The following is a 17,776-nucleotide window of genomic DNA, read 5'->3' as shown; positions in this document are numbered from 1 at the left end:
GGCACCCCTGAAGGGGGAGGGGGACGGGGAGGCGAAAATGGAGCCAATTTAGGACCATCAAAGGCACCTGTGAGACAGGCCACTGAGTTGAAGTTGACCTGAAAGCAGCTCGATGTGAAGTCTGCGACGCAGTGAAGAAGCCAAGCAGGGAGAACCACCCAGGCGCCCACTAACCTCGCATGGCTTCACCCCGTGTCTCTTTGGTCCTGGTGTGTTCTCAGTTGCTTGGGAACCACCAAAGCTGACGACCAAGTCTTTCAGTACAAATTCCCCTTGTGGCGTAATGAGAGCCAAACACAGAAGTGTTCAGATGTCTTTAAAAATAACATGTTGGAGTTCCCTTCATGGCTCAGTGGAAACGAATCCGACTAGGAACCATGAGGTTGTGAGTTCAATCCCTGGCCTCGCTCAGTGGGTTAAGGATCCAGCGTTGCTGTGAGCTGTGGGGTAGGTCGCAGACACAGCTCAGATCCAGCATTGCTCTGGCTGTGGTGTAGGTTGGTAGCTGTATCTCTGATTCAACCCCTAGCCTGGGAACCTCCATATGCCATGGGTGGGGCCCTAAAAAATAAATAAAAATAAAATAAAATGCATTATTGAGATTTAAAAAAAATAAATATAACATGTTACTTTTCTTTTTGGCTCTACATAATCGTTTACAATGCTAGCTGGTCAGATCAAACTGACATGGGTTTGAATTCTGGCTGTTTTATTAGTTGTGAGATTGGGTGAGTTATATCATTCCTCAGGTCTGAATGTTCTCATCTGGGCAGTAGAAATTCTAAGACTCTCCACCCAACAGGGTGCTTATGGAGAGTAAATGGGAGAATGCATATAAAACCCTTAGCACATAGAAACCACATATTAATGACTCTTACTGAAATCTTTGGGCTGGATTGTTTTCTGGTGCGATAAATGGGGAAAGGAGAATATAGAGAAAGAGGAAGGAAAGAAGAGGGGACATGAAAAAGAGAAGCAGGCTAGCAGAAGCTGATCTTGGAAGAGAGACACTTAATGACTGTCAAAAAAAAGTCCTGAGAGAGAAAAAGGATAAGATGCCAGGAACTCAAAGGCAGAGAACGAGCTTGGCTTTTTAGCCAAGGTTTCATCCATCTGGTCTTGGCTCCCACGCTGCCTTTTTCCTCCAAACGGCAGCTCCGGAAACCTAGCGGTGAAACCCAGGGCAGGGCAACAGACCTCTTCTGAATCACCGTAAACTTTGGTTTTCAGTGAAGGCATATAGGAAAGGTACATATTATTCTTCGGCAGTATGGAATTTCTTTGAGACTAAGAGAAAAGACAGGCCTGTCAAGCTGGAGTCAGCAGAGCCCACAGGCAGATATAATCCTATTGCTTTTTGGATGACAGCTCATGCAGAGAAAAATACTCTCTGATCCAGATAAAGGTAACTGTAGCTTCAATTCCAACACACATTCAACCCTCCACAGTCATTGCTTCTATTCCTGGTCTGTGACACCACAGACACGAGAAATATCAGAAATGCCATCGATGCCATGGATTTCTTACTGTTGGGTTGTAATTAATTAATCATCGCTGAAGGTAAAATGCCCAAACAGAATAACTTATATTATTTTCAGGATTTAAGTGCACACACACACGCACAAAGAACTCAGATTTGTTTAATAGCAGATATTGTAGTGGATCATCTGTTACAGGTAAATATACAGAAAAAGAACCTAAACCTGAATAAGTTATGAGATAGCTTGAAAAATACAACAAATAGTTAACCACATGATTCTTTTTTTTTTCTTTTAATGTGAAGAATGGTTGGTCTGAATCCTATGGCTTTTAATGTGAAGAATGGTTGGAATGAATCCTATGGTCTGAATTCTAATCAGTTACAAAGCCAAGGCAAAACTGCAATTCTGAAAGGAATTTTCATAGTGATCTCTTTGATGTGCATTTACAAACGCATAATTTAAGAAACCAAGTTGAGGCCTGGATCTGAATCTCAGAATGCAGGACACACTTAAGAGGAAGGCCAAAGGGCAATTTTTACATTACAAAAATTAGCTTGACCCTGAAGAAAAACTGCTTTTATAAAATTAAATACGGATTGAAGTCATGTATTATGACCCCTTCCATCTGTTCAGCCTACACACATACTATAGATATTCCGTATTCAGAGTCTGTTTCCATATATACTTTTCCGCGGGAAAGAAGAGAAATATGTTTATTTCACCTTTTTGCTGAATTAATTCCTATGGCATTATATGGTGGATCTTTGGAACGGCTGTGACCAGAATCTGCCTGCTTTTGCTTTTCACTTAAGCACAGCTGACCAGCCTGTGCAGAAGCCAGCTTCCCAGATATGCAAGCACCTCGGGGCAGCTGACTTCTCCAAAGCATAGGAAATGCTCTCATTTGGGGGCTCCGACTTCTACCATATAATTAGCACTTTACTGGTGCAAGGCTGGTGCTGCTTCCCCTTTGAGTTCTGCCGCTGAGGCCCATGGTTCCTTAGTGGGTGGAGGTGAAGCAGCTGGTTCGCCACTGGTCCAGCAAGCCAGGCTGCTCCTCTAAGCATGGGCTTGATATACAGCCCAGTGTGAGACCCAGAAAAATGAGAGCCTTCTCTCCTCAGTGAGATAGAATATTTAAGTTTAGGCCTTTGCTTTAAAATTTGGAACTGGTGTTCCCTGGTGGCTCAGCAAGGAACCACCCCTGTCACTGCTGTGGCTTGGGTTGCTATTGCTATGTTGTGGGTTCAGTCCCAGGCCTGGGAGCGTCACACAATGCCATGGGCATGCCCACACCCCCAACAAAAAAAAAATATTTACTTTGCTATATGCCTGAAATTAACAAACTTTGTAAGTCGACTATATTTCAGTAAAATTAAAAAAAAAAAAGAAAAAAAGATTTGGGGCTCTATTTTGCCCTTCAGAGCTGTATGTATCAATTCCCCAAAGCAATTTTTCTTGGATGCATTTTGCCTTGAATTTGAAATATGCCTTTGATGCTTTTTATTTAATAAGACACAGGCACAGGACTACATTCATTATTTAGACTAGAGGTTCTTTTGCACTTGATGTAAGAAAAAAAACTGGCAGGCATGTTCAGGGTAATTGCATGGAGTGAAGTGTACCCAATTTATAGAAAGCTTATTGAAGGAATACAAAACTTCCAAGTAAGCCCGAGAAATCATTCATTCAGTAACTGATTGACATTTGCCCTGATCTGGATCCTGTGCTTTGCTAGCTTTTAAGGCAAAGCAAAGACACAATTATTTAAAAGTGATGTGAAAAACAGTTCTGAAAGAAAGCAATCCTCGAGGGTGCATATATTTTATTTTTTTGTCTTTTTAGGACCGCACCTGAGGCATATGGAGGTTCCCAGGCTAGGGGTCTAATTGGAGCTGTAGCCTACACCACAGCCACAGCAATGCCAGATCCTTAACCTACTGAGCAAGGCCAGGGATTGAACCTGTGTCCTCATGGATGCTAGTCAGATTCATTTCTGCTGAGCCACGATGGGAACCCCTGGATATATTTTAAGTGATGATTCTCTCTTAAGTAATGTGATTCACAGACCACGGAGTTAGGCCCCAGGAATCATCTCTCACCCTAATGTTTCCACCTGGCAACCTCAATATTCTCGCATTAAAAGATAAATAAATGCAATGTAAATAATGTCAACCGCTCATAAAAGAATAATTATCTCTTATTCTTTTGTAGACTTCTATTTCATTAAGAATTTTGCTATGCACCAAATGGGTGCAGTTAGGCTTAAAGTCTAATTTTGGGAACCTAGCTCCTTTGAGACTATTTATTTCTTTTACATTTCTAGTTAACGTCTATAAATCCATCTGATACTAAAAAAAAAAAAAATCTGATGTGAAGAAATTGTAACTCTAAATCCTTTTTCTACATAAAAAGTCTAAAATTTATGAAGAGGTAAATGCAACATTTATATCAGTTAACTCTTCTCTAGACCTAATGGCAGAAACATTCCAGGCAATCAAAAAGCACGTAGGAAAAACCAGCTTTAATTGATTCCTCAGAGAATGCTTTTCTAGATTATAAATAAATTCTTATATTCTCTATTTGTCTATTTCAGGAAATACACAAATGAAATCCAGGATATGGGGAAATGAAACGCTAATAAGAAGTAGGAGGATATTAAAATATCCCTACTTTGCATATATGGGGCAAAGGCAGTCTACCCTATCAGGGGAATAAAAGCAAATGTGAATGAGAATTCTTTCTTTCTTGCTTCTTTTTTTGGGGCTGCACCCATGGCACATGGAAGTTCCCAGGCTAGGAGTCAAATCGGAGCTGCAGCTGCCAGTCTATGCCACAACCACAGCAACACGGGATCTGAGCCGTGTCTGCGACCTACACCACAGCTCGTGGTAACGCCAGATCCTTAACCCACTGAGTGAGGCCAGGGATCCAACCCGTATCCTCATGGATGCTCGTTGGGTTCGTTACACTGAGCCATGATGGGAACCCCGGCAAAGGTACAGGCTTCATTTGGCCTGGAGAGAGGCACTGGGCGAGACATTTTGTGACAGTATCTGGAGGGGTGTGGGTGTTGCTCCCAGGTAGGAACATTGTACAGAACCCCATCCAGAGTGACCATGTGGGGGTCAGGTGGAGAGACCCGTTGACAAAGCCTCTCCTGGCTGCACGGTCTTCCGCGCAGCCTTGTAGACTGTGATACCATGTAGTCATCCACACAGCAATCAGCATTTTCTATCTTTAGAAGAAATGATGGCATTTGCCACCGGCGAGTGTGATCTGTGTATTCATGGAACAGCTTGACTCTTTTATAATAGACCTGAAGATGCAGTCCTGGGGGTCTACTGTGTTGTCATTCCTTTAATTAATTTTCTATCTGAAGACTTGCCAGCTTTGTGATTATGCTCTCATGTACACGGTCATAAGAAGTCCACTTCACAGCAAAATGTTCTTTAGTATCCCTTTTGATATATATTTTCATCCATATGTAACTTAGGGATAAAAAAGTTCAAGGAATATGAAAAAACACAATAAATGGAAGGATTCAATACTTCAAAAGCCACTCATTTACCTTGTTCTTCAAATTTTTTTAAGGTTTAGAAAATTTACTAGTATTCCAAAACATTTTCAGAATTCTTATAAATCCTCTTTCAGAATGTCCGCCTCAACTGGAGTGAGATCATATGCCTCTACTGTGAGGGCACAGTAGGAACTCAATAAATGCTTGTTTCAAGAATGAATGGCTATAAAGAGATACTTATGTTTCTCTTTCCACCATAAGAGGTAAAATCTATAAGTAGTGTTATCTCTGCTCGTGGCATTTATATAACAAAACTAAGTTCAGTATAAGAATTGATTTAAAGTCCTACTATAAGAATGAGAAATTTAAAAGTGGAATGAAAAGTCTAGGGTCTGTCCATGAATTACTAAATATAACATGCTTGACCAGGAAAATGGAATATTTCTGAGTGAACTCCAGATAAAAGGAAATTATCAATACAGAGCTGTGTCAGTTTAAATTAACATAAAGGGAACAATTATTTGTAAAAACAACCATATACAGCAAGAGAAATGATACTCTTCTTTCAACTTGCATTCTCCATACTGTCTGTGCAAAACTGCTGTAGTGACTTCAAATGAGCACCTGTGGCCAGATGTGTGGAAAACATCCCAAGAAATGGTATCTATCAAAGCACCAGGGCCTGCTGTTTCCTTGAACTCGATGGAGTCTGGCCAGGTCACGGCTGTGCTTTGGAACAGCTGGTCTGGATGTGTGAAACCTGCAGGATAGGCAGCAGCAGTTGGAAGGCGTCCTGTATGTATGCGGTGCTATTGCAGCCCTGCGAAGGGAGAAAATGGCTGGTGAATTGTTACGGTCAGAGTTCCATCTTGGAAGTTCTTCCCATGTGATAATGTTGCTTCTCCTCAGACCCCACACTGTTTTAGAATAGTTTTCTTTTAGTGTTGGTGCTTAAAGCGGATGTAAACACATTTCTCTGCATGGTGTACACCCAGCTCTGAAGGATCTGTGCTAACAGAGAGAAGAATTCCCTCAAGACAAGGCACGCCATTTCCATAGGATTTGAGAGTATATCCATGTGTATATGTCCAAGACCCAAAATAGCCAATCTTACTCATCCTTTTTCCAGAGCGACCTCAATGCCTTGAAATAACATGAAAGCACAGCATGAAGGAGGCTGTAGGTTGTCCTAACCTACTGATGAGTAAACATGAACAGGCTTTTGGAGATATCATAGTGCAATCATACATGGCAAATCCTTGAACGCTCTCATCCTCCCGTGCATGTTGGTACCTTCTACTTGGTTTGGATAGTTGATGGTATTCCTGGTCTCTGGTGCTCTAATAGACGGTATGTGACAAGAGGCCATTTAAAGTTTCAGGTAATTAAAACAGGAGAAAACTTCCACTGGGGGAATGAATAAACACTTGACTTCATATTCTTTAAGACTGACACAGTAATGCATCTGCCAAGGCCTTTTGGGTGGCCAAAGGTGAGATTTTCACATTCCATATTTTGCCCCGGACGGCGTTTCCACTTAGCTGTGTCCTCCATGACCTTCCCTGTCCCTTCTTGTCAACTCCATCCACCTGCGTGGCTGTGTCTTACACAACAACAGTTGGTGTTACCACTTTGTTGCTCGTGTATCTTGGTAGTTTCCCTCAACTGACCCAATTCCTAAGTGCATTGCTATAAATATAGAGGTAGCCCTTCCTGACTTGAAGTTTTATAATTTCCAAATTTTGCACCTGACAGCTACTTTGGACAGCAAAATACTACTGGGTATGCATTACCCAGGTTCAAACTTAATTTGTCACACCTTGTGGCTTCAGCTGGATGCCCTGGGGCTACAGATGTGCCAGTTCCTTATAGTCTGGTCCCCAAAAGAAGGTTTTCCTCCACTGACCACAGGTGGAATGCAGTGCCTATGACTCAAGAATAGTTTCAAACAATGCAACTGACAAGGGCTTAATCTCCAAAATATACAAACAACTCAGAACTCAGTAGCAAAAACCCAAAAAACCTGAACAGAAATTTCTCCAAAGAAGACATACAGATAGACGGCCAACAGGCACATAAAAAAATGTTCAGTATCACTAATTATCAGAGAAATGCAAATCAAAACTACAAGGAGGTACCACTTTACACTGGTCAGCATGGCAATTATAAGTAAGAGTACAAATAACAAATCCTGGACAGGGTATGAAGAAAAAGGAACCCTCCTACATGTTGGTGGGAATGTAAATTGGTACAACCACTATGGAAAACAGTATGGCGGGTCCTCAGAAAACTAAATATAGAACTACCATATGCAATCCCACTCCTGGCATATACCTAGACAAAACTTTCATTCAAAAAGATACACGCCCCCTTGTATTTATAGCAGCATTATTCACAAGAGCCAAGACATGGAAACAACCTAAATGTCCATCGACAGATGAATGGATTAAGAAGATGTGATACATGTACACCATGGAATACTACTCAGCCATAAAAAAGAACAAAAATAACTCCATTTGCAGAAACATGGATGAAACTAGAGGCTTTCATACTAACTGAAGTAAGAAGAGAAAGACAAATACCATATGATATCGCTTATATTTGGAAACTAATATTTGGCACACATGAACCTTTCTACAGAAAAGAAACAAATTCATGGAGAACAGACTTGTGGTTGCCAAGGGGGGAGAGGGAGGAAGCGGAACGGACTGGGTGTTTGGGGTTGGTACTTGCAAAATGTAGCATTTGGAGTGCATGAGAAATGAGATCTTGCTGTATGGCACAGGGAACTATATCTAGTCATTTGTGATGGAACATGATGGAGGATAATGTGAGAAAAAGAATGTATACATATGTATGTATAACTGGGTCACTTTGCTGTACGGCAGAAATTGACAGAACATTGTAAATCGACTACAATAAAAAATTTGTTTAAAAAAGAATGAGGCCTCCTGGATTCTTTTCTTCTCTTTTTTGTTGCTGCTTTTAGGTCATTACAAAGCCACAGAGGTGTGGGCAGCTGCATATGCATGTTACAAAGTCCCGGGTGGTGGGCAGGCAATGGACTGAGTGGTCGCAGAGGATCTGGCCCCTGTCACTAAATAAGCAGCCACTAAACATTCTACCTGTCCTTTTTCCACCTTGGAGCTCAGACCCAGCTAAACCCGAGGTTACCAGGAATGGAGGGAAGTGCCCATTTTGTGAAAATCACCACTGCACAAGAATCCCTCACTGCAGCCAATAATCACAGTGCTAAATCTGGTGTCACATTTGGCAGCAGAAATGTGCTTCTGCGGGAGGAAACAGCGACAGAAATAACATGCAAGCTTAGCGTTTCTCTTTATAATCAGGGATTCTTGAAAATTAGGTATTGTTGCTTCACGCGAGGGTTTACAGCTGGCTGAGCTACACAAACATACTCAAAAAAGACTGTCGTGGATAACATTTAGAATTGCAACAACACTTGCTGTCTGGGAGAAAGACAAAAAATACAGCTCTAACATTTGCTTGGAGTCAGAAACACTTTCTCTCGGGGGTGGGAGCACTTACCTCTAACAATACACTATTGATCATGGGGTTAAGGACCTCAGCCTTCCGGTTGCTCTGTGGAATCAAAAGGATGAAAATGACAGATTAGTTGCTCATACTCCAAGCCTTGTCACATAAAACGTAGGACTCTGGCTTTGTTCTGGGATCTCTTAATGAAGAAGGGGGAGGAGAAGGCTTACTATACAGACAAGGCTTCACATCTGGTGCTTCCTCGACACAAGATCATTTAATTTCAACAGAAAACTTAGGAGGGAGGGAGGTAGCAGGATAAGCCTGATTTAAAGATGAGAAGATAGGAATCAGGAAGGTTGAGTAACTTAAGGTCATATAGACAGAAATTAAAAAAAATTTTTTTTTTCTTTTTTAATGGCTGCACCTGCGGCATATGGAAGTTCCTGGGCTAGGGATCGAATGGGAGCTGAAGCTAAGGTCTACACCCCAGTCACAGCAATACCAGATCTTCACTGCATTCACAACCTATGCCCCAGCTTGCAGCAATGCCGGATCCTTAACCCACCGAGTGAGGCCAGGGATCAAATCTGTATTCTCACAGAGACTGTGTTGGGTTCTTTTTTTTCCCTTTCTTTTCTCTTTTTGCCTTTTGGGCCGCACTCACAGCATATGGAAATTCCCAGGCGAGGGGCTGAATTGGAGCTACAGCTGTTGGTTTACACCACAGCCACAGCAACGCGGGATCTGAGCCATGTCCTCGATCTACACCACAGCACCCGGCAAAGCATGATTCCTGATCCACTGATCGAGGGCAGGGATTGAACCTGCATCCTCATGGATACTTGTCAGATTCATTTCCCCTGGGCCACAACAGGAACTCCTGTGTTGGGTTCTTAACCCGCTGAGCCACAGTGGAAACTCCTAGATAGAAATTTAAACTCACACCTTGTAGCAGGTCTGGGATTTAGGGGAAGTGAGTGAGGCTGAGCAGTACAGGGTTGGATCCCAGTCTTAAGATTCTGATATTTTGTTCAAAAGGATATTTTAGCATTCATTTTGATTTTCAAAAATACTGTATTAAAATATCTATGTAGATGACTGAGGTATTTTGTCCCTTTGGGGGGATCCCCTTAAATTTGGTGGACAAGTACCTCTACTTGTCCACCCTAGTCCCAGCCCTGGTCTGTAGTTTTTTTTTTTTTTTTTTTTCTCTTACACGCAAACAAGGGTACTTGGTTCCAGGGTGTGTCTTTCCAATTAGCAGCAAAATTAAAGCACTCTTAACTATAACTTGCAAACAGTTTGGCAGATCCCTGTTTGCAAATATGAATATAGGGAAAGTGCCAAGTACAGAGCCTGATATTAAGTCGGTGTCCAAAAAAGTGAGAGCTGGTGGTAATGGCATCATTGTTATGGTGTCCACTGTGGGTCCATCAGTCAACAGTTTTCTCTGTCCAAAGTGTTCAATCTACTTTTCGACGATAAATAATTAAAGGGACCAGAAAGAGAGAGGGCAGTCTTTACAGACTGCTTTCCATGACGGTACTTGAAGGACTTTATGGTAAACCAAAGTACATAAATGAAATATACCTTCCCAGAGCAGCCCCCGTTCATTGATGTCCCTCTACTGAGGGTGAAATAATGTCTTACTGGGGTAACCATAACAGAGTCCTGGGGAAAAAAAACTCTTTCAAACCCCAGTCATTTTAGCAAGTAACCAGAAACCCATTATGGTTTGCTTTCATGTTTATTTGATTATCAATAAACCTCTAAAATATAATCAAAATGAGGGCAATAAAATGACATTGGTTTTCAGAATCAATGAGATGTACGAGCAATTTAAATAGAGTCTGGAGAGCAATATACACTCAGTAACTTCAAGTGATGAATAATGGCTCTTTTAGAGAACAGACGCAATGACCGGATGTGAACGATTCATCGCAGCACAAGAAGAGAGGTACCATTGTGGTGAGCGACTTCTCAGGAAAATCTATTCAGATCTGGCCTTCTCTTTCTCCAAAATGATAACCTGTGTGTTCCTGATGTTGTGCATGTAAGCCTTTGAACGCATACCTGTGCGGGTGTGTATTTCATGTGTATGTGTGTGTTTGTGTGTTCATTCAAGTACACACCGATCTGCTGGAGCTTTGCTATTTAAAATGTAGGATATGAATTACGAGCATCGTTACCACCTGGGAGCTTGTTAGAAACGCAGCCTCTCAGTCCTCATCCTAGACCCACCAAATCAAAATCTGCATTTTTATAAGATCTCAAGGTGATCTGCTTGTACAATAAAGTTTGAGAGGCACTGTGCTGGAATACAATACATTAAGAGAATGGAAAGCAGTATCATGAATATTACCCACTAATGTAAATACATTAATGCTTAGCATGAATCACATGGAACATAAAACACACATGCAGACATATACATCACATCACTAAGCAACCATAGAGAATCAAACGGTTGGCTGTCTGCTGAGTTGATGGGCAGCCAGCTGGGAGTTGAGAGATCAGTTGAGAAGCCTGGGTGAATCAGATCACCCCTCTGGGCCCCAGTTTCTCACAGAGTAAACCGTGGAAAGAGTGAGAAGAGGGTACACTAGGGCCTTGGGAAGCTGAGTCACCAAGGCTATTCCATCCTGGTAAGAGCTCACACCTCTCTGCAAATCTAGCAATTACACCAAAGTCCATGGGCACCAGTTAACTTGACAACACTAAGCACGTAAATGCATTTTAGTGAGTCTCTTTCATCAAGGAGCTTCTACCTTGCCCTTCACCCTGCCTGCTTACAGTGAAGCTCTATTGCTGAAGGCCCAAAATGAGACACATAGAAGAGCTGACATTTTACAAAACAGGAGGAGTAAATCATAGTCTTGAGAACTGAATGAATAGTTGGTTTGTAGCTCATCCTTTATTAACTAAGCCACTTACAGCAGTGTGGGAAGCACACATCTCCTGACAGTCAGCCATCATTTCAGCTTTTGCTGAAAACTGCTCTTTGTTTAGGTGGGGGGTGGGGAGAGGGGCACCCCAGTAGCCAGGTAGGTCTACATGATGTGACCCTGTCCTCAGTCACTTCTAATGACATCAGGATGGATATCTGATCCACGCTATTGAGCCTTTCCAACCTTCCACCCAGGATCCTAGAATCTGAATGGAGAGAACTGGGAACTGCTGTAGTTGAGTCACATTAATAGCAATACTTCAGAGACAGGGCACAGGAGCTCTGGGGAGGGGTTCCCACAGTTGCTCATACACCTCCACCACCTTTAACAATGTCCCTTTTCTATCTAGATTATTTAAAGCTTGTTTCGGTTACATCCTGTTATGCATTCGATAGTGTCCCCCAAAGAGATATGTTGAGGTCCTAAGCTCCAGTGTATCTGAATGCGACCTTCTTTGGAGACAGGACATTGCAGATTTAAGTCGTTAAGATGAGGACACCTTAATCTCATACTGACCACTATCCTTATAAGAAGAGGGGAATCTGGACACAGACATGCACAGAGGGAGGATAATGTAAAGACAGAGAAAGACAGGGAGTCAGTCACATTGCCGCAAGCTAAAGATTGCTTGGGAAGCTGGGAGGGGCAGAGAAGGATGCTCCCTAGAGGTTTCAGAAGAAGCATGGCTCTGTCATATGAGTCTCATACGTCTGAGTTGGCTGTAACAGGGCTAGAACTCGGTCAGATGGGAGCCCTAAGCTGCCTGTCAATGGAGAAGATGCTCTGGTCTCGTTTTAGGAAATGTCCCAGCAGGGCTGCTTCTTTGTGGAGCTATCAAAGAAGGCACTGCGTCCTTCACTTCACTGCACAGCCGCTCAAAGGCCACCCTTCTTTAAAAGGTGAAAGAAAGAATCACAATCTTACCCCGACAGTGGTTAAAGCATTTGTAAACTTCTCTGATAAGGAGGCCACTTCCTTGCACATGGCAGTAGTTAATCTGAAAAAGGAACAAAATAACTTTTTAATAAAGAATTGAACTGTTAACACAATTATTAAGACAGCATTCTCTTTAAAAGAATGGCACAGATGAGTTCCCTTGTGGCACAGCAAGCTAAGGATCCAGTGTTGTCACTGCAGTGGCTTAGGTTGCTGCTGTGGTGTGGGTTTGATCCCTGACCCAGTAACTTCTGCATGCTGAGGGTGTGGCCAAAAAAAAAAAAAAAAAAGAAAAAAGAAGATGGCACAGCAGTTTGAAAATGCTCGTAGAAATGTTTTCCTCAGTATTCTGCCATGATTCACAATCAAGTTGAATTCTCATTTACCTCTTTTCAGAAGCAAAAGCGTATGCAGGAAAATACCAGCCTTGAGCTCAGCAGGTATAGGCATATAAGACTCTGGCCAAGTGACTTTTCTCCAGTTTTTGGTCATTTTAAAATAATAAAGAACATTCGCTAAGGTACTGTGTTAAGTACTTTTGTATTCATAGTCACAGTTAATCTCATAATGGCCTTATTAGGGTCCATTATTCTTCCCATTTTATAGATGAGCAAACTGACATGTAAGAAGGTTAAGCAACTTGCTTAGGACAAGGAGTAGTTAATGATGGAGCTGGGATTCAAACTCAGATGTTTCTTCATATCTGGATTATGTTTTTATTATATACCTCAAAATAAAAATCCTGTAGAATATTTTTAAGATTTATATCAAATCTCCATGTTTGTTCTAGCCATTTTACTGATTCAGGACTTTACCCTCAAGAAAAGAATGCAAGACAGACACAAATACTTAACAATCCAATGTTTGTCATTAACTTTACAGAGGATGACAAAAACTGAAAACAATCTAATTACCTAACAATGTATTGCCTGACTTTTAAAACAATAAGTATATATGACTTTTTATGAATAGTGATGAAGATGTTATTAGCAAAACAGTGACTCCAAGTTAAGAATCTTTCATGTTAAAAGATCTGGTGATGTCAGTGGAGGTGAGTTTTGTTCTGATAAACGGGGGTTCTGTCTTAGCTATGTATTCAGGGCTGTTGAACTATATCCATCTATCTACCCTCTCACCCATTTATCCATCCATCCATCCATCCATCCATGCATCCATCCACTCATCCATCCACCCAAAACTTATCTGCAGAAAGGGTCAGGAGTAAGGGTAGGAGGTAGCCAAGAGCAGTTCTCTCTGTTCTTGGGCAGGTGGTGGAGAGGTACTTATTGTATAGACATATACGAGGCCTGATTACCTTTTGCTTGGTGCAGCTTAGTAAGGGGCTGGGAATCGAAAAGGAGCTAAGGCTAAGGGTTTGCTTTCCATACTCAGGGACTTCTGGCTTCAGCCCTCTTTCAAATCAGCACCACAAATATAAAATAGTTCTCAGATGTCTTCCTCAATATTTTAAACTTTTTCTATTTCATCCTTTCCTCTTCCTTCTATACTTGGAGACAAGGACGTATTGTTGGAAGGCATTTAAGGGCAGGATTGTGCAGGGCTTATTATATCTCTGATTTTTCACATGTTTAGATATGAAAATCTAGACTAGACGACAAATCTGTACAAGTGAGAAAAAAAAGCCACCAGAGACACTAATCATGTCTTTTTGGAAGGTCTTTCCACTAAAAATTTCCTGCCCAACCTACAATGCCAAATGCAGTACTAAGTGAAGACTAGCTAGCCAGCAGAGTGAGTTAAAGTGTGTGTGGATGTGTGGGGTGTGTGTGTGTGCGTACGCGCACATGTGCAGGTGTGTGTACCCATATACTTTTAGGTGACTGATTTTGGCTCCCTTTGTCTATATAATAATGAGAGGGCATTTGGACCTGTGCTAATTTTCTATGCCACAGCATACAGTCACACACATAAAAGTTAATAGCTTATTCTTCAACTCCATAATCAACTATTTTAATGAACACTCCGTGCTAACTATTTTCATATGTGTACCGTTACATGTACATACGTTTTTATTTCGTTAGATAACTAAGAATAGCAACTTACAGAAGAAGAAACATAGGACAGCAAATATGCACATGCGAGCAAGCCACAGTGAACTGGCTTACTTGGCGACCCTCACTGCCAGAATTCAGCCTATGAAGAGCTTGTAAAAGTCCCTAGGAATAGCAGGGGTGTGTTTGCATATTTCTGTGAAACTAGCAGAGAAATTCATTAAGATGTCTTTCTCTGTTCGAGTGGCATGCTGAAAATGTAATTATCTTCAAGTGTCTATACCTCGAAGACTCTAAGCTATTAAAACGACTTGGCTCTGAATAATTTAGGGAGTCTTGCCTTAAATCTCTTAATAAGTAATTCTTGTCTAGCTCATTCTTATTATTCTTGCTAACATGCTTCATTTCTTAAGAGAGCCCTAACTTTTTTTTTTCTTTTTGCCTTTTTTAGGGCCGCTCCTGTGGCACATGGAGGTTCCCAGGCTAGGAGTCTAATCAGAGCTGTAGCTGCTGGCCTATGCCAGAGCCACAGCAACGCGGGATCCAAGCCATGTCTGTGACCTACACCACAGCTCACTCATGGCAACGCCAGATCCTTAACCCACTGAGCAAGGCCAGGGATCAAACCCACAACCTCATGGTTCCTAATTGGATTCATTAACCACTGCGCCATGACGGGAACTTCAAGAGAGTCCTAACTTCTTAAGATGACCTAGAACAATGGAAGCAGATGACTTGAAATTGGCATCTTCAGTGGCCAAGGGTGTATACCTCTGTGTCTTTGTGCACACATCTGAAGGGCACATATACATAAAACTGGAAAAAAAATAAGAATTAAAAGTCACATTTACTTTATCAGAACTTTTGCTTGGTCCTGAGCTGGTTTTTCCTCTTCTTGTCCATGAAGAATTAATTCTGCTACTTTATGAAGCTGCTCAATACAGCGAGCTGTTACTTCGCCAGGCTTTCGATGGACAGCATGTATACTTCCTGAAAGCAAAAAGTCCAAGCCAGAAAATTATTCATGGAGCAGATGCTTTCTAAAAAAAAAAAATCCTGAGACATTGAAAAAAATTATAATCTTTGGGAAAAAAACTCCCTGAACAAACATGACTTGAAAAAATTTTACCTAAAGATTAATAGGTGTACCTAAGACTTTTCTAAATGGAAATGCTACCATAAAATGGAAGTGCTGCCAGGTCCCAGAAGCATGACAAGCCTTCTTCATAGCTGGGTCCTCAGCTCTCAGAACAATGCTGGACACACAACTCAAGAAAGTGTGTGGAAGGTGGCTGAATGAATAGACCTCCATGGGTATTTTTCTTTAGAGTGATCTAATTGGAAAGTTTCTTTCTCTAAAATTGAAGTTCAATGCAAAGTGAAGTTATTGCAAACTGATTTTTGGACACAGGCAGGTTATAAATTATGTACATAATAAACTTATGAGGCTACAGAATAAAAACAGCCGCAATGAAATACTTTTTTGGAAAAGGCTTCCATTACCTCATTAGCTATGGGGCATAAAGACATTTTATGGTGACAAATTTGCATAGAAGATGGGATTTTTACCCTAAAGATAAATCAACTATGATCTTAAAGCTCTTTTTTTTTTTCCTCTAAATTAACATCGTAAAGCTACGGAGAAAAGCTACAATATCTATGTTAAGTCATGAACTGTCCTGGCATAGAGAAATTTTAGTGTTCATTTCATTGATACTCATATTTTTATAATGTGGTACAGGGCACAAATGAAAATGAAATGGCTCTGCCTCATTTCCAATTAGGCTGCTAATAAAATTCACATAATATTCCTGCTCTTCAGGTGGACGATCTGTCACGCGGTTACCTCAACTGTCTTAGTTTTTCTTTCTTCCTTCTTTTCTTCGGGACCTTCGGCGTTCTCTTCCTTTTCTTCTTTCTTAGTTTTGTCCTCTGACTCTTCAGCCACATCTACTGGCACCACGGTTTGATCCTCTTCCACCCAGTCATGAGCTTTTTTCATCGCCTGCAAAGGCCCCCAACCAAAGCAATACATGAGTTGTACAAATCTGGAGACTAGAAGTGCCAATTTCACAACTCAGATCAAACCCTAAGCCAGCAAGGGTGGTTCTCTGCACGTTTAAAGAATGAGGGAACAAACATAATATACTCATTACTTGACAATCTGCAAGTTAACCCTAGTATATTTGCAAAATCTGTAGACACTACCAGGCATTTGGGGAAGTAAGGATTTAAAGAAACACAGCTACGTGCTTTAAAAACAGTGTTAATAAATAAACATGAATTTGCTTTAAAAAAAAAAAAAAGAATGAGGGAACAATTCCTCAGCCTCCTTAAAAACACCTTGTTGTTGCTTCCAGTAAAAATACCGTAAGGAAAAAGAACAGAAAAGAAAGAACATATGAAGAGAATACTACAGAGCCAGAGGCACTTTCGGTAATCACTCTTTTTTTTTTTTTGGTCTTTTTTTTTTTTTTTTTTTTTTTTTCGTCTTTTCAGGGCTGCACCCCCAGCATATGGAAGTTCCCAGGCTAGGGGTCCAATCAGAGCTGTCACCGTTGGCCTACACCACAGCCAAGGCAACATGGGATCCTTAACCCACTGAGCGAGGCCAGGGATCAAACCCACATCCTCATGGTTGCTAGTCAGGTTCATTAACCACTGAGCAATGACAGAAACTCCTGGTAATTGTTCTAAAATGATAGTCAGATAGGGAGTTCCCACTGTGGTACAGTGGGTTAAGAATCTGACTGCAGCAACCCAGCTATTGGAGCAGCTCAGGTTTGATCCCTGACCTGGTGCAGTGGGTTAAAGGATCTAGTGCTGCCGCAGCTGCAGCTCGGAGTTAATCCCTGGCCTAGAAACTTCCATTCGCTGTGGGTGCAACCATAAAAAAAAAAAAAAGACTAAAAATGGCAGTCACTTTGGAAGAGCCATAGTATATTTTTTTTACTTTTTGTGACTGACTACATAAGAGTCCTAGTATATGTGTACACACACACACGCACACACACACACACGCACACACACATTATATATGTGAAATTTAGCCAGGGTCATTGCTAAAGCAAATTTGCTACGGCAGATTTCCTCATCTGCTATGTCTTATGAAGCCCTTAATGTTTCCTGAAGCTGATGATGTATCATGTTGGGCAGATGAAGGTTGGTCTGCTCCTCTCCAGCTGTGCCAGGTCTTCCGACTCACAGGGGGAGGAGAGAAGACCTGTGATTAGTTTCATCTCACGTTAAGTGCAGTTTGAGCAACTTGTGGCCTTAAACGTTATTGAACGAGCAGAAGCTACCTTCCCGATCTGTCATTTCCTAAATTTTGAAAGGGCAGACGCACGAGCTTTTACAGTTTATGTAGCCTGTTTGCTT

General features: G+C 41.4%; 1 protein-coding gene across 1 annotated transcript in view; it reads right to left on the bottom strand.

The window, feature by feature from the left end:
* The window catches only part of FAM114A1 (family with sequence similarity 114 member A1), an 82,218-nt gene continuing 66,066 nt past the window's right edge, over window positions 1,625-17,776 (bottom strand). The window contains 6 exon segments of the mRNA XM_003128921.6: window positions 1,625-5,821; window positions 8,551-8,604; window positions 12,375-12,447; window positions 15,250-15,358; window positions 15,361-15,388; window positions 16,245-16,403. Coding sequence (XP_003128969.2) covers window positions 5,720-5,821; window positions 8,551-8,604; window positions 12,375-12,447; window positions 15,250-15,358; window positions 15,361-15,388; window positions 16,245-16,403 — 525 coding nt within the window. The 3' untranslated portion in view covers window positions 1,625-5,719.

Source organism: Sus scrofa, chromosome 8 (genome assembly GCF_000003025.6).
Source record: "Sus scrofa isolate TJ Tabasco breed Duroc chromosome 8, Sscrofa11.1, whole genome shotgun sequence".
NCBI classification, from domain to species: domain Eukaryota; kingdom Metazoa; phylum Chordata; class Mammalia; order Artiodactyla; family Suidae; genus Sus; species Sus scrofa.
This window is presented reverse-complemented; position numbering and strand designations above follow the sequence as displayed.